This window comes from Gymnodraco acuticeps, unplaced genomic scaffold (genome assembly GCF_902827175.1).
Source record: "Gymnodraco acuticeps unplaced genomic scaffold, fGymAcu1.1, whole genome shotgun sequence".
Taxonomy (NCBI): domain Eukaryota; kingdom Metazoa; phylum Chordata; class Actinopteri; order Perciformes; family Bathydraconidae; genus Gymnodraco; species Gymnodraco acuticeps.
In genome coordinates this window covers 1,049,247-1,076,704 of record NW_022990027.1, presented here as the reverse complement: position 1 = coordinate 1,076,704, position 27,458 = coordinate 1,049,247, and the positions used below count along the sequence as shown (strand labels likewise).

Genomic DNA, 27,458 nt, shown 5'->3' with positions numbered 1-27,458 from the left:
TGTGCAAGATTGCGGGCTCTCAAGATATGGTCCTGGCCCGTTTGATTTTAAAGGACCCAGGACTTGGAGCTTGTATAGTCCGGTTCGTCGATGATCACCTGCTCAACCCACCTCAGAAACATAGAACCATCTGCAGATTCTTTAGGTCTGTTGGAAAAGCCTTCTCCAACATCTGGAGGAGCGGTCAGTAAGTGAACTGTGCCGCAGGGTTCCTCCAGGTTTTCCCGCATTTTCGCATTTAACTGCAAATGAAAAACCTGTAGCGTGCAATATTTAGGGGGATATTAAGGGTAGATCTCCACGGGTCTTTGTCCTTCAAAATCCACACGGGTTTCCTCCGAGTGAAAAATGTGCTTCGGTTTTCCCAACTGATTCCTGAAATCAAGTAAAAAAAACTCTAAGAGTGGACAGCCACTTTGAAGGAACAAATGTCCAGGGGTATTTTTCCGTTCAAAATAGAGGCGGGGTTGCTCTAATTTCCCCACATTGATTACATAAAAAAAAAACTCTTACATTTCTTAAAATGAACAATAAAAGCAATCAGAGACAAATGTCTCGAGGACAAAATCATGGAAATTATGAACATTTAAAGAGGAAGAATATTAATGATAATGATATTGTTAAGAATACTGTATTAAGCATTAACAGTATGCACATTCATTCAATACAAAAATATTGTAGCTGATTCAATCAATTAAAATCAATAAATAATTATAATCTATTCATCTCGGTATATTTTACATCTTTATTCTGAAGGTTATGTTCATATATAATTTATAGCCTAATTTGAATCATATTTTTTCATGCATCTTATTCATATTTAAAAACGTTGGTACTCAGTGGAACAGATATTTGTTTCTTACAGGAAGCAATACGCTCATCTTTAAGTCAATAAAATCATTTAAAATTGATATTGTGAGTCAAGGTTTCGTTTATTTAGCTTTCCTGCTGTCGTCGGGTCAAGTTGACCCAATCTCAGAAGTTTTGATGTGATAAAAAGGGCTGATTATCTCATTGCCACACAAATTACATGGATGTTGTGTTCTTTGCAAGAAACAATTATGAGCACTACTTTAATTGAATTATGGGTATTTTAAAGTCAAAGTATTTGTGCTATCCAGCTGATTAAAATACACACACACACACACACACACACACACACACACACACACACACACACACACACACACACACACACACACACGTTGATTTTACATCAACAGCTTCATGAAAATCGCAATTTCTCGTTCACACCAAATTTGATGGTGGTTTGAAATTCCACTCGGACTCCTAAGATGCGTCTCAGTCCAAACAGTCTTTGTGCCAGAGGGTTTGTGACAAACAAGCAACTTAGAACACATCAGTGGCAACTAGAAAAGATCAGACACGTTTGTAAAAATACCTGGCAGGTGATTGGATGATCCATCTGTCAGGCAAACTTACCAAAGCAGGTCGGTAAAAAGTCATATTTTCCATTGAGAAACACATTCAGTTGACAAGAAATGGAAGTTGCATGTCTCCCCCCAAACAACGGAAAAAAACAAACAGAAGGAGACTGGATTTGTTTCAAGTTGAATTTTTAGTGACAAAATCAAAAATAACAGTATTCAAAGGAAGTAAAGTCTTCAACAACCCTGGATCTTTTTCAGTGTGTTAAAAACCTTACAGAGTGTTTTATTGTGAGTCAATATATTCTCTGTAACTACAACATTATTTGATTATCATTCTAAAAGAATATAAATAATAGTGAATGTAAATGTATGGATGACTACAATCCTCATCCTAAAACATTTAGTCATCATTCTATTGCAATGAGCTGGTGAACTTGGAGCAGGAGCACTGAACTGTTGTTTTCTGTATCTATTGAATCTACTGGATTGCACATTATTTAAGGTTACCATACAGCTGAGGAGTGAACTGTATCTACTGTACTAGTGACCTTTAACTATTTACCCAGGACATTACATGGAAGTGATCGCCTAATATGTATAGTCGCATTCTCACTTTGGTTTTCATTTGCACACAAATGAATGCAGATCACACCTACAATTTAAAAAAAATTGAATACACCTCAGATTGTAACTCCATTCATTCTATATCAATTAGTGTAAACCAGAGAGACACAGTATTTCAGGTGATAGAGCCAAAACAGGGAAACTTGTAAACAAAATGCATCCTTATAAACCAAAGCAAAGTGATGCTGCTGTATGCTCGCTCACTCATTCTCCTCATCTAATCATTCACACTGATAAAGTGTCATAAATGATGTCTACATTCTACTCATTCAGATTGCTGGTGCTGCACACTCATAACTACTTATAACAAATAAGGCAAAGCCAAAATTCTCCTCTTTATGTTTAAAGTACTGCGGCACTGATCACAGATATCCCCACTTGTGGCCTTATAGGGGCACAGCCATGTCTTCCCCCATCCTTCAGGCTTAAGAAAAGCACATCACTAAAAGTCTCTATTGCTTACAGCACTCCAGCACACAGCGACATGTAACAGTTTAGCAGTCCATCTGTGCATAATGTCTCTGTGGCCTTCCCTCGGTACATCAGAAGTCCATGGAGGTGTGACCGGGATTTGGTTCGAGATCTAGAACAGGTTCTTAGCCATGGCAGTGACATTGAGCAGAAGACTAAATATCTCTTTCTTCCCCCCCTAAAGTCTCTCGCTCTAGTTATGGCAGTATTTAACATACGTCCATATGTTGTTAAAACAGTCGGGCCTGTTTCTTGAGATCATTTTTCTTCCACAGAGCCAGCCGGTCAAAATCCTCCACAGTCATGCCGAACACTTGGAGGAACTCCTCTGGGGACAGGTGACGCTGAAACACAAATATAAAAGAGATGACAGTTAGCATATGATATTAGTTTTTTCTTGTTTGACAGTACCTAAATACATTTTACATGAAGGTTCAAGGCTTTTATTGGTCATACGAACATAGCTACAGTGTAGTTATGACGATGGAAATCTTAGGTCCCAGGCTCCTCAAACAGTGCAACACAATAAAACAGATACACAGAAAAAAATAGTGCAAATACAAAAATAGTAAAAAGTGAAATAGTTCAATAATATTCTATATACAAGTTATTGGAATATGATTAGATAAATCATTTCTAAGTAGCAGCCAGATTAATGTTATGGATGTTGTTTCAAAGTTCAGGTGTTTAACAGTCTTATGGCCAATAATACATTCCTCTAACACAGAATTAGTTTACTATTATTACATAACCGGCACCAGGCAATAATGAAAGGAGATCAAATTGACAGATATGAACAGGTATATGAACACATCAATGAAAATACATATTTATAAATACCAAGCAAATTTCCCAGAGTTTGGTCAGTAGCTTGTCAGGGTTCATGGGAAGGTGGTTATTGAAGATACAGCCTTTGTATTTGTCAAAGACTTAGCTATGGTGCTAGTTTTATGAAATGAAACCATGGACAATTTATTTCCCAGCAGTTAGTGTAATTGCCCATTCATAACTTACCTCCAGTCTGGCACGGTCTGCATCTTTGGGCAGCCTGATGCGACCTCTGGTGGTGACAATGAGCGCCTCATAGGGGAAAATCTGAAGGGATGAGAAGCATACTTTAACAAGCTTTGACACTTAGCTACAATAACACTGGGATTATTCAACACAAAGGCTAACACATGGAATGAATTATTCAAGTTATTAATGTAAAACCTTACCGTGTATTCTGCTGGGAGGAAAAAAAGAAAATTAAGTCAGTACAAGAGAAAAAACAAACATTGAATCAATGGCTTCATATTAATAAGGAGTAAGTGTTTTACATTCATATTAAATTACCTTTGCCTCCCCAATTGACTTCGCTGCCACTTTCATGCTGGTACTGATAGCAATCTGCACTCTGGGGCTGCGGGGGACAAAAACGTTAGCGAATTGGTATTTACAAATACTTGCATATATTTTCTGCCTGAGATACCTTAACATATGTTATTAATTTAGGGGGAAAAACAACTAACAATTATAAAACTGTCAGTTCCTCTAGGTTAAAAGCAATTGTCAGATCCAGATAAAAAAATAAGCTTCTTAGCCTTTATAACTGATACAGCTAATCACATAGTTGTGTCACTGTGGTCTCACCCTCTGGATCCCGTTGCGTCCGTATCCTGGTAGCGAGGAGGACTTACAAACTAAATCTAAAGAAAGTAAGCAAAAGTACACTATGAGTTTTTTCAAGCCAACAGTTTCTTACATTTCCAATTATTTCCATGTGGTTTGGCACTTTGGAATATTATGATCAGTGCCAGGTCAGTGCCAGAAGATGGCGCTCACGATTAACCAACACATCTAAAGTTCCAGATGTTTGGGCATAAAGCTGGAGGTTTGTTGATGTAAGATCAGTGAATCACACACATCATACACATTAATATAAAACAGCTACCATTTAAATGAACCATAACCCTGAACTGTTCTCTTTTACGCTTCAATCATAGAATATTTATGAAATACAAATGATGAACTTACCACTATCAGCGCTGTACTGAGATCTGGGAGCTGTGAAATGAAGAGATCATATCATTTTATAGCATTTCACTTACTGCCAAAAAGAACTGCATTTGTAATCTGGCCTGCTCTGAAATTCCTCTAAAAAAATCCAGGGGAGATTGCATTAGAAATTTGATCTCTAAGACATCTGTCTTAGTATATATGTATATGTTATTAGAGGCGTAACAAATAAACAGCAATCCAGAAAGTTGGTTACCCATCAAGCCCTGGGAGGAACATGAAACATCAAAGCTCCACTAAGGCAGAAAGACACCAGGCATGGCACGGGGAACAAAAATAAAATAAAATAATATGAAAACAAAATATGGGCTAAAGACCCACTGCACGCTCCATCATGTAATTGCATAACACAGCTTGTACGGTTACAAGCCTTTGTTGCCTTTCAACCGGAGCCAACAGAGTCCCGTTCAGTTGTGTTCCCTCCCATCAGAGAAGCAGCATTAATGAGAGATCTTACTGCTCTTTAATAAACCAGGATATGGGACACCTGCTGTGAAAGCGGGAGAGTGTGATAGATACTCAGAAAGATGGATGGAGATGGAGAGTTGGTGAACAGAGTGGAATTTAGAGAGCAATGTCAGGAGGGAGAAGAGGAGAAACAAGCATGCAAATAGAAAAAGGAAGGGAACTATTGGATAGTGATGGAGACGGGCTGGTGTCTTAATATTGGGGCTTCAATAACAGTCCCAGTTCAAACTTGGTTCCCTCGAAAAGAAACAACTCGCTCTCTTCAGGTTTATCACATCGTTTTCTCTCAGTAGCTTGAAATGTTCTGAATCATTGTGATCATATATCGTCAGAACAATGACAGGCCACATCTGCCGCTGCTGCTGGCCTACCACAGGTTTGGCAGCAGCTGTTCAGCTGTCTTTCTATCTTAATAAAGCACCCTGCTTGCAGCAGCCATGACCCTCTCTGACCTGCATCCACAACCTGACTGACGAAGTGACAGCTGATATTGAGGCTCGTAAAAGAAAGCCCTTGTGGCAGCACATATGATCACAAATGGAAGGGCAGAGACATGTACTTGCAGAGAAAAGGAAGAAGACGGGACAAAGAGAAAGATGCATAGGGGGCAGGGTGGATCCTTACATCCGTTGACAGTGTTGTTGTATGTCGAGGTGCCGTAGCCTGTAGTGTTGAGTGTTTCCTTGCTCCCACAACGAGAATTCCTCGCACTGCCCCAGGGGTCGTTGTCATAGGAACCAGATCTTGCTTTCATCTCCTCCTTTAGGATCATCCTCCCGATGCCACTCCCGATCTGAGACACAGCGAGGAATTGAGACAGAAGGGGATAAAAGAATAAAGAGGTGTAAGGGGTTGATTTAATGTACTGTACAGTGAATGCAAGATTATGGAAGATGCTAATGAAGAAAAGGAGGCACCACACCATAAGAAGTGCATTATTAATGTGTGTTTCTGGAGGTGACTTTCTTCATCTAGATGTTGAAGACAGAGAGAAAATAACGAAGGCCTTACTCTTTGAAGACTGTTACTCCAACTCTCTTCATCTCCTCCTGTCGAGAAGCGTCTTTTGGGCACACGATAGGCTGAGAGAGAAAACAGATAAAAGAGATTCCCTTGTATGAATAAAGAGTTCAAAGTGGAACGTAGTGGCTGAGTAAATAAACATGACAACACAGTTGGAGGAACTGAGTGTCTGTGTTTGGTCCAGCGTAAAATGAAAATATTCAGCTTACTAGGCTGCTTGCTATTTTCAACTCTTGAAATTACACTGTTTCCTACCCCTGGGGGAGCTGGTGTACGGGTAGTAGTCAGCCTCTGACTGGGTGTATGGCTCAGGAGAGTAGGTGGACAGTCTGGAGGATCGGAGAATGTCCTCGCTTGTCCTGCTTTTCATAGCTGCGTCCACATGATTGTCTGCGAAGGTTTAAGTTAGGAAAGAAGAAAAATGGACAAACCCAAGGTTACTAGAAATTATTTTAAAATTCATTGCGAGTGATACCTCTTTCATATTTGTCCCTTAAATACAAAGCTTGCGTCAGTAGACTGTTAGCTCAGCTTAGCATGAAGATTGAAACAGCTAGCCTCTTGCAATGGTTACAAATAGATGTCTACAGCACCTTCAATGAACATACCTGAATTGTGATGAGAACAGACGACAAGTTATGTTTTTACAAGGGAAAATGTGGCCGGGAACAGTGACTATCTGGTTTCTCTGCTAGCTAACAGGAAACCTCACGGTGACAATAAAACTCTGGAAGTCAATATGCAAGTTTTTTTTTCTTTTTCAATGAATTAAACAACAACTTATAATGTGGTAATAAGCGACCTTGTGTTGGTGCTGGTCAGAATATGTTGTTACCTTTTACAAATCCAGGCTGGCTGTTTCCCCATGCTTCCAGCATTTATGCTAAGCTAACTGTGTATTGGCACCAGCTTCAGATTTTACACATGTACAGTCTTCTTATCTAGCTCTCAACAAGAACTTGCATAAGCTATTTACCAAAATGTCAAGCTACTGTATCTTCAAAGAGGGAACATGTGTTAATGAATAGCCAGTATATTTTCTCTACATTCCCACAGTGATCATATCCACAATTCCCTGTCAGAGGAGATCAATATTTTAGCCAACAGAATGAAAATAACCAGCATTAAAGTGAGTTCAGTTACTGCTGAGCCTGCGGAAAACAGTCATTTGATGTGTGGTGTGAGGCGATGATTTTGATGCCACTCTGCACTAAAGCACAGTCAATGGGAGTCAATGGATGTGACATGCAGTGTAATGTCTAATAGATCGCTCTTCGTTCTGTTAGCCATTAGCCATGCCAGCCCCGATCCATTGAATTCCTATACACATGATGCATGACACCAATGGCTGACATTCTCATCTTTGGGACACACCCTTTACGTTGCCGACAGGGCGAGCCGACACACACACACACAGTTACACGTTGTGGCAGTTTTTAAAAGGAAGTCATGATGTACCAACACAGTCTCATGGCATTTCGTGTTATAGTCACAAAATCAAATTGATTCGTTTTCACCAACACGATTTGGCCATTTTTTTCGTGTCACACAAAACGATTTTAAAAGCAATGTAAATAATAACAGATTAAAAAAAATACAGATTTCAGTATTCTGACACAGAACGATTTTAGAAGCAATGTATTTAAATTTTCTATTGGTAGTATGTTTCTTGCCTGCACCAATTATAATAACAAATTAGAAGGAAAAAAAGATGACAAAAAATACAGATTTCAGTATTCTGAGGCTCTGAGCCCCATTTATTTTCCACGCAGACGGCAAAATAACTCAGACATTATACAATTTAAAATAAAAGGGATAGGGTTAGGGTAAGATATTGAGAAAGAAAATGTTTTTATGAACCACACAGCTTCTGGCATTCCAAGACCCGACCGGATAAAAAGACGTGGTGCAGGCACGAAACATACTACCAATAGAAATACATTGCTTTTAAAATCGTTCTGTGTGACACGAAACAAATGCGAAAATCGTGTTGGTGAACACGAATCAATAGATTAAATTAATTTCGTGACTAGAACACGAAATGCCGTGAGACTGGGTGTACATGACATTGGATGACAAACAATGCAAGAGAGACACACCCACAAACACATAGACAGACAGATGTACAATATCCATCTACCGACAGTGAGTGAAACAGCAAGGAGGGAAATACTTACAGGCAAGGTCATCGGGTAAGAAGGTGGAGGGAAGTGAATAAAAGTGAATGGATGCAATAAAAAAGAGGTGAAAAGAAAAGGGAAACATTAATGGAGAGCCATTGGAGAGACAATAGGAGTTTTTACAGAGAGCAAGGACAAGGCCAAAAAACAGGAATCTGATATTTATACAGGTAGCTAACTTGTTTACTGAGAAGTACAGAACAGGCCTTGCATGCCACACAGCAAAACAACTTCACTTGTGTTCAGGGATGTGCACAGAAATGGTTTAGGTCCCATTTGGTATTGCCCAAAAAAAGACAAACCCCCCCACCGAATTTGTGTTTCACACTAGCAGCTTGATGTACCTTAATGCTGTACAAAAGGGTAATTTAACAAACCACAATTCATTTTAAATTTGTAAATTTGTATACAGTTAACAGCAAATTGAAATACAACAAAAACGGCATACTTGTAATCCTTATTTCCGCATGAATTCTATTGGTCTTCATTGAGCATTATGTGAACTTGAAAATGTGGATGGAGTTTTGTTTTATTTGGTAAATGTCCTGTCGTGTTCAACTGAGGGATAAGTGTGTGCCTTAGTGCAGATTTGATTTTATACAGTTCTGTGTCGATTTTATTTCTTATAAAAAAAAGGGGCAGATCAGCCAAAGAGAACAAACAGGCTGTTCTTTAGGGAAGCTTATTTGGCCTTGTGCACATCCATGCATGTGTCTTTGTCTGATTTACATCAATCATGTTAAGTGCTGGACCAAGAAAAAGAAAAAAATCAATAGGTGTTTAGGAAGACATAAAGTACAAGAAGAATCAATGGGACTAAAGTGTATATGCAGAATGTCGTTATTCTAACAAGGCAAGCTTAAAGGTTTATTAATTTGCCATTTATCCTTAGTTTTTCAAAAATGTGTTATGGGTATATCCCGGCCAATGGTGTACTAATTAAATAAGAGAAGCAGTTAAATAACTACCCCACAAATACCAAACCACAGCACAGAGGAACATGCAGTACAACAACAAAGACAATCTATCTTCTACCGAGAAGTCTTAAGTCTTGTGACTCTCAGCTGAAAAGCCTTGCAGTGTGATGTGGAAGGGCTAAATGGATCTCTTTCTTATGATTGCTTACATTTAAACCGAGAAACCAGATGGCTTACAGCATTTTAGTTTAATGACTTGAAAGAAAGTCAAAAAATAGCATCTTCTGTGAACCGACCTGCTGTGTTATTTGACAACATAAATCCGTACAATAAGGAAATCTGTCTTTCCTCTCACATACTCCCACTGATTTCTACCCAAAAATGTGAATCAGAATCAAACAATTACAGTCACGATAAATCACACACTGACCACTGGTTTATTAGGCTAGAGTCTCCACAGCAAATTCAATTTATAATTTACAGTTTTCCACTGTGCCTTTTTCCATTGTTATTTTCTATTCTGGGGAGTTGTGTGTCCTAGAGTCCCATGTACTCAACACTTGTCACGCCTGAGCAACCTTCACTTCACATTCAGGGTGTAATTTCCAGCTCCATTTGCCAACAAGAACCTGTCGTGCTGTGGGAGCTGCACAGAGAGGCAGGCTTGTGCTTGTGGCATGCACACTGAACATTGCCCTTATGCATTTCGACCACGTAGTAATGCAATAAGCCTAATTGACGTTATCTTCGATTTTGAATCAAGTTGTATAAGTCGAAACACTATATACTTTGCGCATTTTAAACACAGTGACAATATTTTCAATTGATCTGGTTTTGATATTGATGGCTTCGATTTCGGTGACAACTGCAGTGTCAATACTAATAAATGCTTAATCACAAGGGGGTGTTTGAAAACATCAATAGGTCAGTAAAAACATCTACATCCAGTACTCAAACACAGCATGACTAAACTGACAGGAGCACAGGCAGGCTAAGGCGGGGCTAACTACACTGTACCCGTTCTCGTATAGATGGGAGGCTTCCTGTAGATGTAGGGGTCCCCTGTGGCTGAGGAGAGAAAAAGGAGATGGAGAGGTGAAACGTGGAGGAGAGTAAGGGAGTTTCTTGCGGGATAATCGGAAAGGACAGAGTGGACTAGAAGTACAAGGAATTGGTGTAGGAAAGGTAAGACAAAGTATGAGGGGGAGAAACTGATAGAGAAATAGTGTGCGGTATAAAAATACCACATATTCACATGGATGTCAAAGTGAATGACATGCATTTGTAAATAATGGCTTATGGAATATCCCCACAGAGTAAATCAAATCTATGATATTGTGAGAAGGGAAATGAGGAGATGGCGAGTCCTACCTGGTACATGAAAATGTTTAGGGGGCTGGTTAGTGGTGGGTGTGCTTGACCGCTCCTCTTGGCCGTAATAAGGTGAACTCCTGCCACTCTCAGAGCCTGCAGCCAGCCACAGCCAATCACAGCAAAGGAAACATGAGCATGAAGGAAGGCCTCAACATAAGTCTCAGTCATGCAGATGAAAATCAAACAGCATAGATATTCATATAATAAATTAGAAAATGACACTGGATAACTATTCCACATGTGCAATTACAAAGGTTATTTACTTGCCTTCCAATGACAGTAGTTACAGTGTCAACGCACATGTGTAAGAGTTAAATGAAATGACAGCCAAAGAGCAACCGCAGCATATGAGGTAGCCAAACTACTTTGTAGCTTATTTGTTAACATATAATGTATGGAAATGTCAAGCAATGTTATCTCTTTTAAAGGAATTGTTTTAAATGTTGCCAAGATTTTGAGTAGGCTACAAGATTGATATTTGCCTGTACACCAGTGGCGGCTGGTGGAACATATTTTTGGTGGGGCTGTTGATATCGTGAGTAAAAAAAAAATTTGGGGGAGAAATGACCCCTTAAATTAGGACTTCTGGTGATGTAATGGCGCGTTTCCAGTGCAGCGCGGAGCTCGCTTTAATGCTGCGTTCAGACCGGACGCGATGCGAATATTCGCTTCGCTCTAAACGCTCCTATGGCATCGCTCTAGTCGCTCGAGTTTCACCGCGGCTGCCAGCTGTTTACTGTTTACTCACATCATTCAAACAAGACGCGCTCGGGAGCTATAACTACAACAAAATGAACATATTTTACCGTGATTAAATTGTAATACACGTTTCTAAATGATGCCGACGTAACAACATACTGATACCGGTTAGTAAAAACCATGAATTAATGCTTTGACAAGTCTGCAGACAGACGGCAGGCGAAAAACCTTTTAGAATGCTTGTTTTCTGAATGGAGCTTGGCTAAGCTAACGTTATATATGCTCCGACCGTCCACACTCACAACAACGGCCTATACAGACATAAATAAACCAGCGACTGTATTCTCCATGACACAGACAGTCTGTGGTTTGTACTTGTTTAACTTTTGTCTAGTTTCTGAACAGATCGTATCTGTCCCCGGCTGTTTGAAGAGCAAGCATGGGAAACAAAAGACAGCATTTACCTGTTTGCATCCAGCTAGCCATGCCTTTCTGGTGTACCAGCTACGTGAGAAGCCTCGTTGATACGTTTTGTCTTTTCACGAGCTTGCTGTGATATATACAAATCAGGTTGTTCCGGTCCAAGGTCTTTAAGCAACAGTTTATCTCCCAAACTTCTCCTTTCAAAAGGATTGGAGATTAGCTCTTGAACGGAATTGGGCGGGGACCAAGGTCCGGCACGAAGCCATTCTCATCCAACTCATCCAACACCTTGGTCACTCACGAGTCTAAAAAACAACTCAAGTCAACGCACGTAAGCAACGTGAGCACCCTCGTGACCAAAATATTTGACGGCGCTGATTGGCTGAAATTATGTTTCGGCGGCACAGTTTACTATTGAGACTTTTGCAACGTGCCGGTTGCTGCTATTTGGCTCGGGGGCTCCGCCCGGTAATGATAAACTAATGCCATGGGCAAGGCCAGGCAGGAAACATGTGACTTATCAGTAACTTTAGACATCGTAACACAATTTTAAACGAGATTTTATTGTAGATTATACATGTTACTGATACCAATTGTATGATATTTACCTTGTTCATTAAAAATAAAAATATAAAATATATATATTTTTTAAATATATTTTTTTAATTTAATATTTTTTTAAATATTTTTTTTTGTATGTGGGAAGAGGTGGGGCGGCACCCCTAGCGCCCCTATGGGCCGGCCGCCACTGCTGTACACTACATACTAATCTCCAACCAAAAGTCAGTTAGCTTAGCATGGCTTAAAGTTTAGAAAAAGGGGGAAACAGCTAGCCTGACTAAGTCTAGCAGTTAGCACCTGCCCCTTTAAGGCCCCTTTGTCGTTTTTTTAGCTTTTTTTTTTCTTGGCCAGGACTAGTAACTCCTTGAAGTCTCCACTAGTTACCTGGCAAACTCCCAATAAAGATAAGACTTTGGAGGCGCTGATACTGTAGGTCAATATATATTTTAACTTTCGGACAAAGCCCGGCTAGCTGTTTTCCCTGTTTTCCACTCTTTATGCTAAGATAACATAGATAACATAGACTGCTGCCTGTAACTGCATACTGAATGGACAAAAATGAATGTGGTTCTGATCTTCTCACATCAACATTGGGAAAACAGAAAGGAGGCATATTCCCGAAAAATATCAATCTATTCTTTTAAACTATTTAATTTCAGCAGAATCATTCCCAAAACTTAAAAAAAAAATACTCAGTTCAGGAACGTTATTGTGCTTCAAGTGCATTTTACATTAGGTACAGCATGAATAACTTCATGTAATATACTCTTGTCATTAAACAGCCAACTAGGAGTGAACACCATCTGACTCACCAGGGTAGGCATAGTGCTGCGGAGAGCGAGGCATGATGGGTGACATGCCTTGACGACTATACGTTGGCGAGTCAATATAACCTGGACTGGAGCAACGTCTCTGCTTTATATCCAGGCTGTCGTAGTCCTGACAAGAAAAAAAAGAGACGACCTAGGAGTGAAAAAAGGGCAGGGGGCAACTGGGATACAAATAGCTAAGTGACAGGCCAAAATTACAAGGGTTCACTTGTTTAAACTTGTTTTAAGTGCTCTGAAAGGAAGAATGCTTACCTGAGAATAGGGGGAGAGTGTCCCAAGTGACTGGAGAATAAGTGTAGAGAGAAGAGTTAACATGTATAGTCTAACACAGTCGGACAACAGAAACGTTGTGGCATATTGTGTATTTACAGGATCAAAAGATGATTGAAATTCAGTATGCTTTGTTTTATTCTAGATGGATAGTTGGTGGGGTTGTTTTTTATGGGATAAAGTAATTATTCAAACATCAGTTGAGGGAATAGTTTGGCATTTTAGGAAATACATTTATTCTTGTTCTGTCCAATGATAACGTGTTGAGAAAAGCTAAAATAATTACAAGAAAGAGAATAAGTGCAATTCCAAAAATGTTTGACAATTTTATTCAGAATTGGTCAAATAATTGACCAAGAATGTATTTGAATTGTATGTACGTGTACTGTATGTTCTAAAATCCACCAATCTATGACTTCAAACAAATGCTACAAAATAACAACAAGTACTTCAGTGTTATCAATTTTTTCTAAATCAGATTTCAAATGAAAAACTTCCAGGATTTTACATTTAAATTGGGTTAAAAATATTTGTGTCATGATCTCAAAAAAGGGTGTCTCTTGACCAAGAATATTTAACTTGTTAAACTAACTAAGTGTTTGCTCTTAAAACATTATTACATTGTCACATGTTTACACTAAATCAAAATAATATTTTTGAGGGATTTATGAAAAAGAAAATAATGACTCCTACAAAAAAATATGAATGAGTTGTAATAAAGACAACCACTTCTCCTTCTCAAACATCGTTCTCCTTAAAACCGACCAACAATGAGACCAGTGCTATGTTTGGCCTGGAGTGTGTAGCAGCAGTACCTCCCCATAGCCGTAAGGTTCTAGCCTGTCCTCAGAGGTGTATCTGTGGTAGGGCTGGTAAGAGGAGGATATGAGGTCTGGCGGTTGGACCTCGTATATGGCTCTGACCTTTGGCAGGGCAGCTAGGTCCTTATAATCTAGGAACTGATTCTTCACTCTGGCCTGGAGGGAGGACACACACAAACACCCACCACAGACAGAGACAACAGCAACAAGACCCCACGTCAACCACATGGACAATGCACAGTAACAAAGTAAAATGAAAACTCCAATGGTGACAGTGAGCTGGACATGCAGCGGTTAAAAAAAGCGCTGATGAAGCACATACAAGCTGCACATGCACGTACATGTGTGCTCCCATCAAAAGCACACATGTACGCTGCAGAAGCTTGTTGACCTTCAATAGCTCAGCATGTGTGAGAAAGAGAGCAGAGGAAGCAAAGACAGCGAGAGAGAGAGGAGACAGTATGGACTACAAGTGTGCTGACACTGCATTTCTCCCTCATCCATCACCTTAAAAAGAAAGGTCATTGATTATGAGACGGGAGCAGAGCGGGGACTCCTGCCTGCATGCAGACCACCCTCAACATGCTACAGCAATACCGCCGACATGCAGCAGCACAGGCTCTGTTCCATATCTGGCTGGAGCCTCGCTTTGTAATGGAACGGATCCAACTATTAAATGCACAGAGTGACAACCTTCACATAAACTCTCCTCTATCTCTATGTAGTTAATATAGGAAGTAGAGGTTTGGTGATTTCCACACATCAAACAATGTTACTAATTTGGTTAAAATATGACTTGTTTTTAGATGTCAGGGCTACATTTAACCACTTTTTCTATTTTTCTATTGCCACAGGAATGAGTCCTTAAACCTGGAGATGAGTTCCTATGTGTGTAGGCCAATTTCTTTAAAGAGGTTTTTGTTAGATGCCTGTTAGTCATAGAATGTGTCAGGGAATAACCCACTAGTTACTAAAAAAAGGCCCAAATTGGCTACATGAGATTACAGAGGTTGCCGGCCACATTACATGAAAAATAGTATGCGCTTAGCTTAGTGGTGGTGACGTGAAGTTGTGTGACTTTGGTGTTGTTTGCAAGTTGTTATTTTTAAACCACAATTGACAAACATATTTAATGTCCAAAAAATTCTAAAACCTGAACAATGTACTGTCTCTGAGAAGTAGTGCAGTATAAAGAAACAGAAACAGAAAAATCATAGATCTGGATATCGACATTTGACTGGTTATCTGTTTTAATACTTTTTCCCGTTTGGAAAAGAACATACTCTGCCACATCAATGACAACAGGTGTGAGGACACAGACGAGTGAACAGGCCGAAGGAGTGAGAAGCCTCTCAGCTTGATGCTTAAACATTCCAGCCTATGGGTAGTGTTTCTGATGTATACACATTGTGCTTTTAGGGACAGGCTTGGGAGCAGTGGCAGCTTGAAGTGACAAAGATCTTCAAAGTGAGGAGCAATACTCACGCATATAACCCTGCTGGGAGAGCCTATGGAGGAGCCCGGTGGAGAGATGGAGGCCTCCGACAGGCGTCTGTGCTGTGAGGTTCAAACAGACAAAGAGTAAAAAGAGAGGGCAGAGCCCGCAAAGTGAGGAAATGACAGTTTTCAATCTGTGTCAATGTTTTCATTTCAAACTCCATCTCACCCTGAGTCTCCTCTCGGCCCTCGCTGCCTGCTTGCATAATGGGTGCCACACCTCACAACCTGGAGAAGAGCGAGAGAAGAAGAAAGATTGGCACGGGGTGTTCCCACATGTCACCGGCAAGCACTCTACTTTGTATTGGCATCACTTTTCACCTGTCAGGTACATTTCCTCTCCCTCTTTGAACATCAGGTTACAGCGGGAGCATCGGGCGCAGGTTGGATGGTAGTGCTTCCCCCCCGCCTGTGAGGAGGAGAGGAGAGGAGAGGAAAGGAGAGGAGAGGAGAGGAGAGGAGAGGAGAGGAGAGGAGAGGAGAGGAGAGGAGAGGAGAGGAGAAGAGGCGTGACGGAACATAAATTATCATTATAAAGAGGTTCACAGATGTGACGGCTGATCTGCGAATGAGCAGGTCATTATCTCCATATGTTTTCCCCTGTATATCACCTGACCACCATAATGTACCGGGACCTCATTGCATAGCCTGTGGTTGTTTATCACATGATAGCCACCCCCCATTCTACATAATTAGATCCCTGTAGGTCAGTCACATGAAGAAAAGTGTGTGTACAGAGGGAAGTAGGTGGCCATGTAAGTGAAGGACATAGCGTGCGATACATGCCCTTGGACATTCAGAACACATGCAAACAGGTGAAGTGGACACATGAAATGATGCAGTATGATGTCGCCGCTCCTGGCTTCGTCCATTAATCCCAGGTTCACGGTCCTTATGTTTCTCACATGTGTCTCTGCAGGGCTGACGGATGAGGCGTGGCCCCCTCACCTCTGCCTCCCTGACACACTATTAGAGGATTTCTATTTTTAGAAGCAGGGGTCTGTGTCCAGGAGACGGTTTCATTCGAACACACCTATGATGTGTGTCATTTCATGCCACATCGACTTTCCCCGCTTTCCATTAAACTGATCGTCTCTAAGATGCCTTTTAACCAATCCCTGCTCTCCTCATTTGTCTCAGGTTACTCTGAAAGGAAAGACGCGAGAGGATGCAGCATTTTCGTCCCGTGCTTTCCGAGCAACTGAGCGTTTACAGTCTGTGGTCATATGGTATCAGTTTAACAACTGCTGTTAGCATTTCTAATGAGGCCCACATTCTCTCAGTGGCATTAATAGGCTGCTATATATTTATATATTGGCAAGCTAAAGACAGAGGAAGGAAGGAGGAGGAATGGATTGAAACTAAAGAAAGGAGGTTTTATGCTTTTCTTTCCTTCTGCTTCCTGTCTATATTTCTCCCTGTCTCCATCTATTCTAAACTCATTAGACTAACAACCACTGCCTCTGGAAAGTTGGACTGAAGTGAGGCTCTTTGGAACAAGGCTAACCGTCAACATAGCGACAAACACAGACGGATAAGCCTGGTTTTCAATGTATGAGAGAAATCTGTACGGACAACTGCATACTGACTTTGAAATTATTCTAAAGATATATAGATGAATTAGTGGCTTCTGAGCAAGGTAATGTCTGTCATCAAAAATGATAATGACCGAAAATCGTTGAGTTCTTTGAATAAAAAACAGAGAAAAATGTTTTTGAAAACACAACTTTTTTTTGGTAACTAATTAAAACAAAATAATAAGATGGACAAATCAACTAAATGCGATTTCGACGAATAAAGTTTTTATAACGTTTTATTCAACCACCAGTGTGTTTCTGTTGAATTACATGTTTTTAATTTTGTGTAACTCTAGTGAGATTTAGACAAGCAACACAGCAAATGCGTATGAATAATCAGGGTGGTTCAGCCGGCTAGTTCGCCCATACTGTATGTAGATCCCCTGCAGCGAGGCATCATAGCTATTACTGGGATATTTACTTTCAGTTAGTCTCAGAGACAAGCTTTTGCTGTTATTAATGTATCAACCATGTCTCAAAGTTTGCTCCGATACATTCTCACATATGGAGACATTCTTTTGCAAGGTTAAAATATGTAGTTATTCTTTTCTCTATGACAAAAACCATATCCAAACTAAATAAAAATCACTTACATTTGGCTTAAAGGTGGGGTAGGTAAGTTTGAGAAACCGGCTCGAGATACACTTTTTGTTATATTCCATGGAATGCTCTTAACATCCCGATAGCAATGAATATCTGAAGTGCTTTGACAACAAATCCATAAAAACATGTCATCTGTGGAAGCCGTAAAACTGTAAAAAGCACGACCTGCCTACCTGCTTGTCAGCCTTCCATCTGTGCACAAACTTATCTCGTGCCCTCATTGGTCATGTGCGCGCTTATGTGTGTTGGAGGAGGGGCTCTGTGAGGAAGTGGCAGATTTTTTCCAGTTGTGTATTTTCAAATTCTAGCGCACTCGAGCTGGTTTCTCCAAAATTACCTACCCCACCTTTAAGCTGATTATATTAAAGATTACAACTTTTTTTAGTCGCGTGCCAAAATGAGCACAGCATCTGTGAAAGCGTCCATATGGAATTTATGCTATTCCCATCCTAAATGAATAGTGAATGTTTCTGGAGCTAGTGTTCCAGACACATGACTTCCTGTGAGTTACATCAGGAGCAAATTATGATATCAAAATTTGACGGGAGGAAATAATTGAGCGTCACACACATAGACGAGACGGAAAACAGAGAGAGAGAGGGGGACTCAAAGATCAAGGCTGACATGTTGCCATGTCTATAAATAGCCCAGAGAGTGACAGTCAGGAACAAAACCCTTTAAACCAGCCATTCTGACAAGGGAAGGAGCACAGGGACCAGACCCCAGTGTGTGTGTGTGTGTGTGTGTGTGTGTGTGTGTGTGTGTGTGTGTGTGTGTGTGTGTGTGTGTGTGTGTGTGTGTGTGTGTGTGTGTGTGTGTGTGTGTGTGTGTGTGTGTGTGTGTGTGTGTGTGTGTGTGGCCTAGCATTACTATACTTGTGGGGACCTAAATCTGTTTACACAGTCACGTGTGGGGACTCGCCTCCCTTATGGGGACAAATTGGAGGTCCCCATGACGGGAATCATTAATTTTAGGGTGAAGACTAAGTTAGATTTAGAATTAGGGTAAGGTTAAGGGTAAGGGTTAGGGTTAGGCATGTGTTGGTTATGGTTAATGTTAGGATAAGTTTCCAGGAAATGCATGTAAGTCAATGTAATGTCCCCTGAAGTGATGTATACATGGTATGTGTGTATGTGTGTGTGTGTGTGTGTGTGTGTGTGTGTGTGTGTCCAACAAAGTTTAACCTCAGGTCCCGACGGAAAATAACTATTCTCCAGAGACTCTTCTGAAACATTTAACATTTCATTATTTCTAAACCTTCTCCCCTCATTATGTCCCCTTCACTTCATCCTCCCCTCTGCCCACCTTACTGTAGCTGCTCCTCTCCTCTCTTCACCCGTATTCACTTCATGCGTCTGTCCTCCTTCCATCTTTTCCCTTCACTCTTGTTTCCTGTCAAATCCTCTTCTGAATGTTTTGCTTCCTGTTGGTGCAGGTAGGCCTGTGATCTGCTCAACTGTGCTTCTATAAGGTATAACAAGTGGATGTACACCGGATGATTGTCCACTAACGCGCTGCAGCTGAATATCTTTTGGTTTTAGTGAAACAGCACAACATTTTTATCACCCGCCAATCTTAAGTCGCTCTCCCCCTGAAGCACAGCGGGGCTTAAACAGAGGCGAGGATCAAATGTGACTGCTCGACTTTGATAACGCTTATTACCCTCAGTCACCAGAGTCATCTCTCAATTTAGATTTCTGAATTACGGCCAATCTCTGTGTGGCTTAAAGCTGTGTCATGTTTGTATTTGGTTCTCGTTCTCACCTCCAGAACTCTTCCACTGATGTATCTGCTGCAGGTCTCACATTTCACCCCGTACTGGGCGTGGTAATCTGCCTCACAGTATGGCACTCCATCCCTGCAACATAGAGAACCAAAACCACTACTGTAGCAATTGTGAGTCATGAGAATCACATACTTTGAAATCCCTTCACACACTCACTTGCTGATGTACTCTCCGGTGAGGACCATGTTGCAGGTGCGACATCTGAAGCAGCTGACGTGCCACTGCTTCTCCAGCGCCAGGAGAGACTGACCCTGCTTGATCTCTGCTCCACACCCGGCACAGTCTGCAGTAAGAAAGGGTGTGAAAGAATAATGGGAAAGGAGACAGGAAGAATAAATGATTCAGACCAAGAGATGGAGTAGAGAGGGTAAACAGGGAGAGCAGTAGATGAGACAAAGTGAGCCAAGGTGTAATTGCACATCTTTAAACAACCACTGTGCTCATGAGTGTAGTTTTCCAGCCCTTTGGCACATAAACCTCCTTAATCAATAGCCGTACTAATGCGGGATATTGCAGAGCTGCGAGGCTTGTTCTCTCAGCTGTGAGCACCGTTAAACATGATTGAATGCAGACAGGAAGCAAACATCACTGGAACAGCCTCAGGGAGAAAAGTGTTGCTGAAGACCCCATCACATGAGACATGTATGAATCCCTCTCTGTTGCTCAAACAAACACACACTGTATTCAAGATGTACAATTCCACTTAGAATTCCGATTCACATGGACGCCCCCAGCAGGCGTTATTGACCACCACTAACAGGGCAAGAAAGCAGCAGGACAAAATGATGCATGGCTGCAGAGTGACAAAATGCTGAAATAAGGTCAGCGCTCCATTTGTTTCCATTTGCGAGACGCCTGGCCTGGGTTAACCTTATCTGACCCAGTCTGCTGCCCCTTCAGGGAGGCCTGCGGTCACAGGGGACTGCTGTCAGCCAAGACAAAGGGTGTTTTGCAGTAAAAACTGCAGTGTATTGACTCTGGTTTCTGCAGTCCAGATAAATCTTAACTGTCATTTGGGGGAGTGCTGAGTCTATAGTGCGAGGATCCCAGACTCTGACCGGGCACAGCTGATTTTCTTCTGAGTCATGATACTGATTCTCTTTTTAGCAAACTAATGAAACTGGTATTAGAATGTCTGAAAAACTTGTAACAGAGCTTGTGACAAGAAATAGTTTGAAAAATAAATATATGACTAATTGGGGCATGTTCAACCTGTTGTTTTAACTGGACATCAATGAGTTGGATCTGTCAGTTCAATGTAAAGCCATAGCTAGCAGGAGGTTAGCTTAGCTTATACAGACAGGAAACAGCTAGCGCGGGACTTTCTGAAGTAAACAAAACAAAAAACTGTGATCTGGAGCTATGCCAACATAAATTAACTTAATTGTTGGTATTAATTACACCAGCATACAAACCTCCGTTAAACTAACTTACTGTTGTTTTAACAGCTGATGTTTGTGTGGATTAATCAAGCATTCGTATATTGAGCTTTACCTTTGTTACTGTTTGACAGAACTGGTTCTCCCCACTCTGAAGGCTAATCCAACCACGTCTTAAATCCTTTGTCCAATGGATTTGTCGTTTTGATATTCATATGTGTGTATTTGTTTAGTTTGAAATGGAAATGCTGCTTCATTTCATTTCATTTCAAACCTTTATTTAATCAGATTGGTCCCTTGAGATCATAGATCTCTTTTTTAAGGGAGACCTGCAGCATATAGGTTCCACATGAAACATAAAACAAATATTTTTGGTTCCCTTCCCTGGTACTCTTGGTTCATTTTGAAGTCACGTTCTTAGGGTGGGATATTTGCGAGCCTGGATCGTTCCAACACAAATCGAAGACTAATTATGTTTCAGTGGCTTATTTTCTTTCAAAATGACTAATTTGTCCGACGGCATGTTCTCCCAAAAACCAAAAATCTCCCGCGGAGTTGGTATTGCCATTCTTTGCAACTTTTTTTATTGGTTTTAGCCGAAAACACTGTACTTTCTATCATATTATCTAAAGTCTTTTTCGAGCCTTTACGCCGAAAATAATAATTTGTGCAGGCTAAATGGATTTCGGACTCTTTTGCACAAGGAGCATATATTTGCATCCTTCAAAATCTAAATTACACAGGGAACAGGCTGTTACAGCCAGTGCATTAAACAAAGTGTCTGCACTCGGTGTCCCGTCTCACTCACTGCCTCCTCATAAGACAGAGTGATGAACACGTACCTGGGGAGCCGTTTGGATTTTATCCTCCTGAATGGAGCGATCTGGGGAGGACAGTTACTCACTGATTCTCACCATCTGTTATCACTGCACAGCCAGTGAGCGGCAGCCTGCTCTCAGTGTGCCACACTTAACAAATGATTCACGGTCAGTCACTATTGCTCTGTTGACGGATCAAAATCTGTAATTTTCCAACTTTATTCTGAAAGGGTGAGGGCTCTTCCATATACATCTGTCTCAAACACAGTGATGGAAGAAGTATTTAGATCATTCAATCAAGTAAAAGTATCAATACCATTGTGTAAAGTCCTGCATTCAAAAAATGTACTTAAGAACAAAATAATAGCATTTACTTAAGTTCTAAGAAGTGCTCAATGTGCACAAAGGCACATTTTTAAATAATATTTGCTACAATATTTAATTATAATTATTGAGTCATCAATGTGTTCATCACTTTAATGTTTCAACTGGTAAAGGAGGAGCATTGTTATACTCTATATAATGCTGGGTAGTTTGTCAGCTTTTTTTCTCTTAAACTATACCTAAAACAATAAATTATCATTTGTTGTTGATTATACTTGTATTATTAATCTTAATCTTTAAAGAAACTAAAGCTGTCAGAAAATGTAGTAGAGTCAAAACATTTCCCACAGAGATGTAGTAAAGTAGAAGTTTAAATAAGTAGAGAATGGAAATACTTAAGTGAAGAACCTCAATATTGTACTTTAGCACAATACTCTGTTAAATCCACTTTGGTAAGTTACTGTCCACCACTGCTCATACAGGATATTCTGCTCATTATAATCATGCAGGGTCATGTGACCTGATGAACACTGATTATTTTAAAACCCTCTAGTCCCTGCATGTTTGGTGTTGACGGCAATAAATGAATAATGTGTCTGTTTGTGTATCATGACTCTCAGCTGGCGGATCAGCGCGACAGGTCGGACCACTGATTTGACAGACACTTGATTAGCTAAATGAGCTAAATGTGCCTGGTGGACACATCGCATTAGACTCAGCGCCCTGTAGCACATGGTGGATGCTCGACTCACGGCTGGGCCCGTGGATCTTGATCGGTTCATTTGGCTTGCCGAGTGTTCGGGAGCACTGCTGGCACACGCAGTCCTTTCCACTGAACGTCACTCTGTCTCCAATGGGGAAGGGTTTACTGAGGAGGGAAGGAAAACATAGAAGGAGAGAATTAGAAAACAATGGGAGATACAAAAAAGCCCTGCAGTGTTTACATTACACCCAGGGGAACACAGGGGAAATAACAAATCGGTGCCGGCAGGAACATGATTGGGTGACAGACAGGCTATAATCCGGCTGACACGAGCCAAATGCAGTCTGACACCGTCTATGAACCTGACAGTCGAGGCGACGGGTTAATGGGACGTTGATCGTTGCAGGAGCACCTGGCTGCTCTGTGATTAAAGAGGCGATAATGTGACGCTGCCACAGGCTTCTTAAAGGAAACTAGCTCTGTCAGTGACAATGAAAAGTTATTAGGGAGACTGCGGATGTGCGGAGTGCATACTGATCCTAACAACCTCTTTCCCTCTCAGTCTGTCCGCCCTGTTTGCCTACACAGCTGGTGTCACCGGGTCACGGATCTCTTCACCGCTTTAACACTAAGATTAAAGTAAATACAGGCAGAGGATGACAGCGAAACAGTGCCGAAAAATGTAATCAACCACAGCGTTTTGGCTCCCTACACTCTTCTGTAGCATTTTCTTAGACAGATTGATTTCTTTATGACTGGGGAAGATGTGAGAGTGAATGGGGAGCTAAAAGGCTTAGGGAAGGCTGTTTAAAAAGACATAGACGGCAGTAATCCTTTTACTTCCCCGCCGAGGCCTGGAGCCGGAGCCAAGGCCCAGAGGGAGGCTAGAGTCTCCAGCAGAGCTCGCAATCAGCACACAGGAGTGAAGAGCATCCATGTACGCACTTAGAGATGTACAGAGGCAGGCATGTTGAAGGCTGGTGCAATGTATACATGCGGGGGTCAGAGCCCTGGAAAGTGAGTTTCTACAGGGAGCTGTTTTACAATTGTGACTGTCGAAACATGGGTGCGTGTGGATGGAGATGGCACATGCATTATTCTTGGTTTGCTCCTTTGTGCTTTTATATTATTCAAAGAAGGACAGCCTGCAGGCAAAGGATGGAGAACTGAGCAGAACAGAGACGTTTCATCACACACATTATTCAACAAAAGCCACTGGTACATATTGAAAGGGACACAAGTCAACGTCAGCCTTCATTTGATGCCATTGTTAACCATCCATCCATCCATCCATCTTCTCCCGCTTATCCGTGGTCGGGTCGCGGTGGTAGCAGTTCCAGCAGAGAGCCCCAAACTTTCTTTTCCCTGGCGACATCAACCAGCTCTGACTGGGGGATCCCAAGGCGCTCCCAGGCCAGCGAAGAGATATAATCCCTCCACCTGGTCCTAGGTCTACCCCTTGGTCTCTTCCCAGCTGGACGTGCCTGGAACACCTCCCTAGGGAGGCGCCCAGGTGGCATCCTAACTAGGTGCCCGAACCACCTCAACTGGCTCCTTTCGACGCGAAGGAGGAGCGGCTCAACTCCGAGTCCCTCCCTGATGACCGAACTTCTCACCTTATCCCTAAGGGAGACACCAACCACCCTGCGGAGAAAACCCATCTCGGCCGCTTGTATCCGCAATCTCGTTCTTTCGGTCATGACCCTTCCTTCATGACCATAGGTGAGGGTAGGAACGAAAATGGCCCGGTAGACAGAGAGCTTTGCCTTCTGGTTCAGCTCCCTTTTCGTCACAACGGTGCGGTAAAGCGACTGCAGTACCGCTCCCGCTGCTCCGATTCTCTGGCCCATCTCATGCTCCATTGTTCCCTCACTTGAGAACAAGACCCCGAGATACTTGAACTCCTTCACTTGGGGTAAGGACTCATTCCCTACTTGAAGTGGACAGTCCATCGGTTTCTTGCTGAGAACCATGGCCTCAGATTTGGAGGTGCTGATCCTCATCCCAGCCGCTTCACACTCGGTTGCGAACCGATCCAGTGAGTGCTGAAGGTCGCAGACCGATGAAGCCATTAGAACCACATCATCTGCAAAAAGCAGTGGTGCAATCCTTAGTCCACCGAACTGCAGACCCCCTCCCCCATGACTACGCCTCGAAATCCGATCCATGTATATTACAAACAGGATTGGTGACAAAGCGCAGCCCTGGCGGAGGCCAACCCTCACCGGAAATGGGTCCGACTTACTGCCGAGGACCCGGACACAGCTCTCGCTTTGGGAGTACAGAGATTGGATGGCCCTGAGTAGAGACCCCCTCACCCCATACTCCCGCAGCACCTCCCACAGTAACTCCCTGGGAACTCGGTCATACGCCTTCTCCAAGTCTACAAAACACATGTAGACCGTACTAATAAGCGTACTCCCAGGCCCCCTCCAGGATCCTTGCGAGAGTAAAAAGCTGATCCGTCGTTCCACGACCAGGACGGAATCCGCATTGTTCCTCCTCAATCTGAGGTTCGACAATCGGCCTGACCCTCCTTTCGAGTACCTTAGAGTAAACTTTCCCGGGGAGGCTGAGTAGTGTGATGCCTCTGTAATTGGCACACACCCTCTGATCCCCCTTTTTAAAAAGGGGAATCACCACCCCGGTCTGCCACTCCTTCGGTACTGTTTCCGACTTCCACGCAACGTTGATGAGACGTGTCAACCATGACAGTCCCTCAACACCCAGAGCCTTCAGCATTTCCGGGCAGATCTCATCCACCCCCGGGGCTTTGCCACTGTGGAGTTGTTTGACGACCTCAGTGACCTCCCCCCGGGAGATTGGTGTTGATCCCCCGTCATACTCCAGCTCTGCCTCTAACATAGAGGGCGGAGTTGTCGGGTTCAGGAGTTCCTCAAATTGTTCCTTCCAACGCCCTAACACTCCATCAGTTGAGGTCAACAACGTCCCATCCTTACTGTACACAGCTTGGATGGTCCCCTGCTTCCCCCTCCTGAGGTGTCGGACAGTTTTCCAGAACAACTTTGGTGCCGCCCGAAAGTCCTTCTCCATGTCTTCTCCTAACTTCTCCCACACCCGCTGCTTTGCCTCGGCCACGGATGAGGCTGCTGCCCTTCGGGCCTGTCGGTACCTTGCAACTGCCTCGGGAGTCCCCCGGGATAACAAATCCCTGAAGGCCTCCTTCTTCAGTCGGACGGCTTCCCTGACCACCGGTGTCCACCAGGAGGTTCGAGGGTTACCGCCCCTTGAGGCACCTAGGACCTTGAGACCACAGCTCCCCGCCGCGGCTTCGGCAATAGAGGCTTTGAACACCGACCACTCTGGTTCAATGTCCCCAACCTCCACAGGAATGCCCGAAAAGCTCCGCCGGAGGTGTGAGTTGAAGGCCTCCTGAACTTGGGCCTCCTCCAGACGTTCCCAGTTCACCCGAACTACACGTTTGGGCTTACCAGGTCTATCCAGAGGCTTCCCCCGCCACTCGACCCAACTCACCACCAGATGTTGATTAGTTGACAACTCCGCCCCTCTTTACCCGAGTGTCCAAAACATACGGCCTCAGGTCCGATGATACGATAACGAAATCGATCATGGACCTTCTGCCTAGGGTGCTCTGGTACCACGTACACTTATGAGCATCCTTATGTTCGAACATGGTGTTTGTTATGGCCAATCCATGACTAGCACAGAAGTCCAGTAACAAACCACCACTCCGGTTCAGATCAGGGGGGCCGTTCCTCCCAATCACGCCCCTCCAAGTGTCTCCATCATTGCCCACATGTGCGTTGAAGTCTCCCAGCAAGATTAAAGAGTCCCCTTCAGGAGCCCCATACAGGACTCTTTCCAGGGTCTCCAAGAAGGCTGTATACTCTGAACTGCTGTTGGGTGCATAAGCACACACAACAGTCAGAGTTTTCCCCCCCATAACCCGCAGGCGTAGGGAGGCGACCCTCTCGTCCACTGGGGTAAACTCCAACAACGAAGCACCTAACCGGGGACTTGTGAGTATCCCCACACCCGCCTCACACCTTGAGCAACTCCGGAGAAGAATAGAGTCCAACCCCTATCCAGAAGTAAGGTTCCAGAGCCGATGCTGTGCGTAGAGGTGAGCCCAACCAGATCCAACTGGTAACGCTCCACCTCCCGCACAAGCTCCGGCTCCTTCCCCCCCAGAGAGGTGACGTTCCACGTCCCTAAAGCCAGCTTCTGTCGCCCGGGTCTGGTCCGTCGAGACCCTCCGCTTTCACTGCCACCCTTCTGGCAGCGCACCCGACCCCATCGATGTTTCCCGTAGGTGATGGGCCCGCGGGACGGAGAAGCGGAGGTGTTGCCCACGTTGCCTTTTCGGGCTGGGCCCGGCCGGGCTCCGTGGCAAGCCCGGCCACCAGACGCTCGCCGACGAGTCCTCCTTCTGGGCCTGGCTCCAGAAGGGGACCCCGGGCTTCCTCCGGGCCGGGTATCCTCACTTCTTGTGTCGTCTTTCATGGGGTCTTTTGAACCAATCTTAGTCTGGCCCCTTGCCTGAGACCAATTTGCCATGGGAGACCCTACCAAGAACACAAGGTTCCAGACAACACAGCCCCCAGGTTCATCAGAACACACAAACCTCTCTACCACGGTAAGGTGCTGGTTCTAACCAGCTGTTTGTAAAGTCAGATATT

General features: G+C 42.9%; 1 protein-coding gene across 7 annotated transcripts in view; it reads right to left on the bottom strand.

The window, feature by feature from the left end:
- Positions 1 to 1,560: 1,560 nt before the first annotated feature.
- ablim3 (actin binding LIM protein family, member 3) overlaps positions 1,561 to 27,458 on the bottom strand; it is a 48,218-nt gene continuing 22,320 nt past the window's right edge. The window contains exons 4-23 of one of the 7 annotated variants that reach the window (XM_034214955.1): positions 22,847 to 22,962; positions 19,730 to 19,856; positions 19,552 to 19,645; positions 15,929 to 16,016; positions 15,777 to 15,835; positions 15,596 to 15,667; positions 14,105 to 14,266; positions 13,272 to 13,301; positions 13,002 to 13,128; positions 10,504 to 10,599; positions 10,150 to 10,200; positions 6,291 to 6,425; positions 6,024 to 6,094; positions 5,637 to 5,805; positions 4,503 to 4,532; positions 4,119 to 4,174; positions 3,822 to 3,888; positions 3,704 to 3,714; positions 3,501 to 3,581; positions 1,561 to 2,830 (exon numbers count right to left, since the gene is read on the bottom strand). In XM_034214955.1, the coding sequence (XP_034070846.1) occupies positions 2,717 to 2,830; positions 3,501 to 3,581; positions 3,704 to 3,714; positions 3,822 to 3,888; positions 4,119 to 4,174; positions 4,503 to 4,532; positions 5,637 to 5,805; positions 6,024 to 6,094; positions 6,291 to 6,425; positions 10,150 to 10,200; positions 10,504 to 10,599; positions 13,002 to 13,128; positions 13,272 to 13,301; positions 14,105 to 14,266; positions 15,596 to 15,667; positions 15,777 to 15,835; positions 15,929 to 16,016; positions 19,552 to 19,645; positions 19,730 to 19,856; positions 22,847 to 22,962 (1,756 nt within the window). In that variant the 3' untranslated portion in view covers positions 1,561 to 2,716. The remainder of the gene's footprint in view (positions 2,831 to 3,500; positions 3,582 to 3,703; positions 3,715 to 3,821; positions 3,889 to 4,118; positions 4,175 to 4,502; positions 4,533 to 5,636; positions 5,806 to 6,023; positions 6,095 to 6,290; positions 6,426 to 10,149; positions 10,201 to 10,503; positions 10,600 to 13,001; positions 13,129 to 13,271; positions 13,302 to 14,104; positions 14,267 to 15,595; positions 15,668 to 15,776; positions 15,836 to 15,928; positions 16,017 to 19,551; positions 19,646 to 19,729; positions 19,857 to 22,846; positions 22,963 to 27,458) is intronic. The other 6 variants (XM_034214956.1, XM_034214957.1, XM_034214958.1 and 3 more) reach the window with 6 other exon arrangements.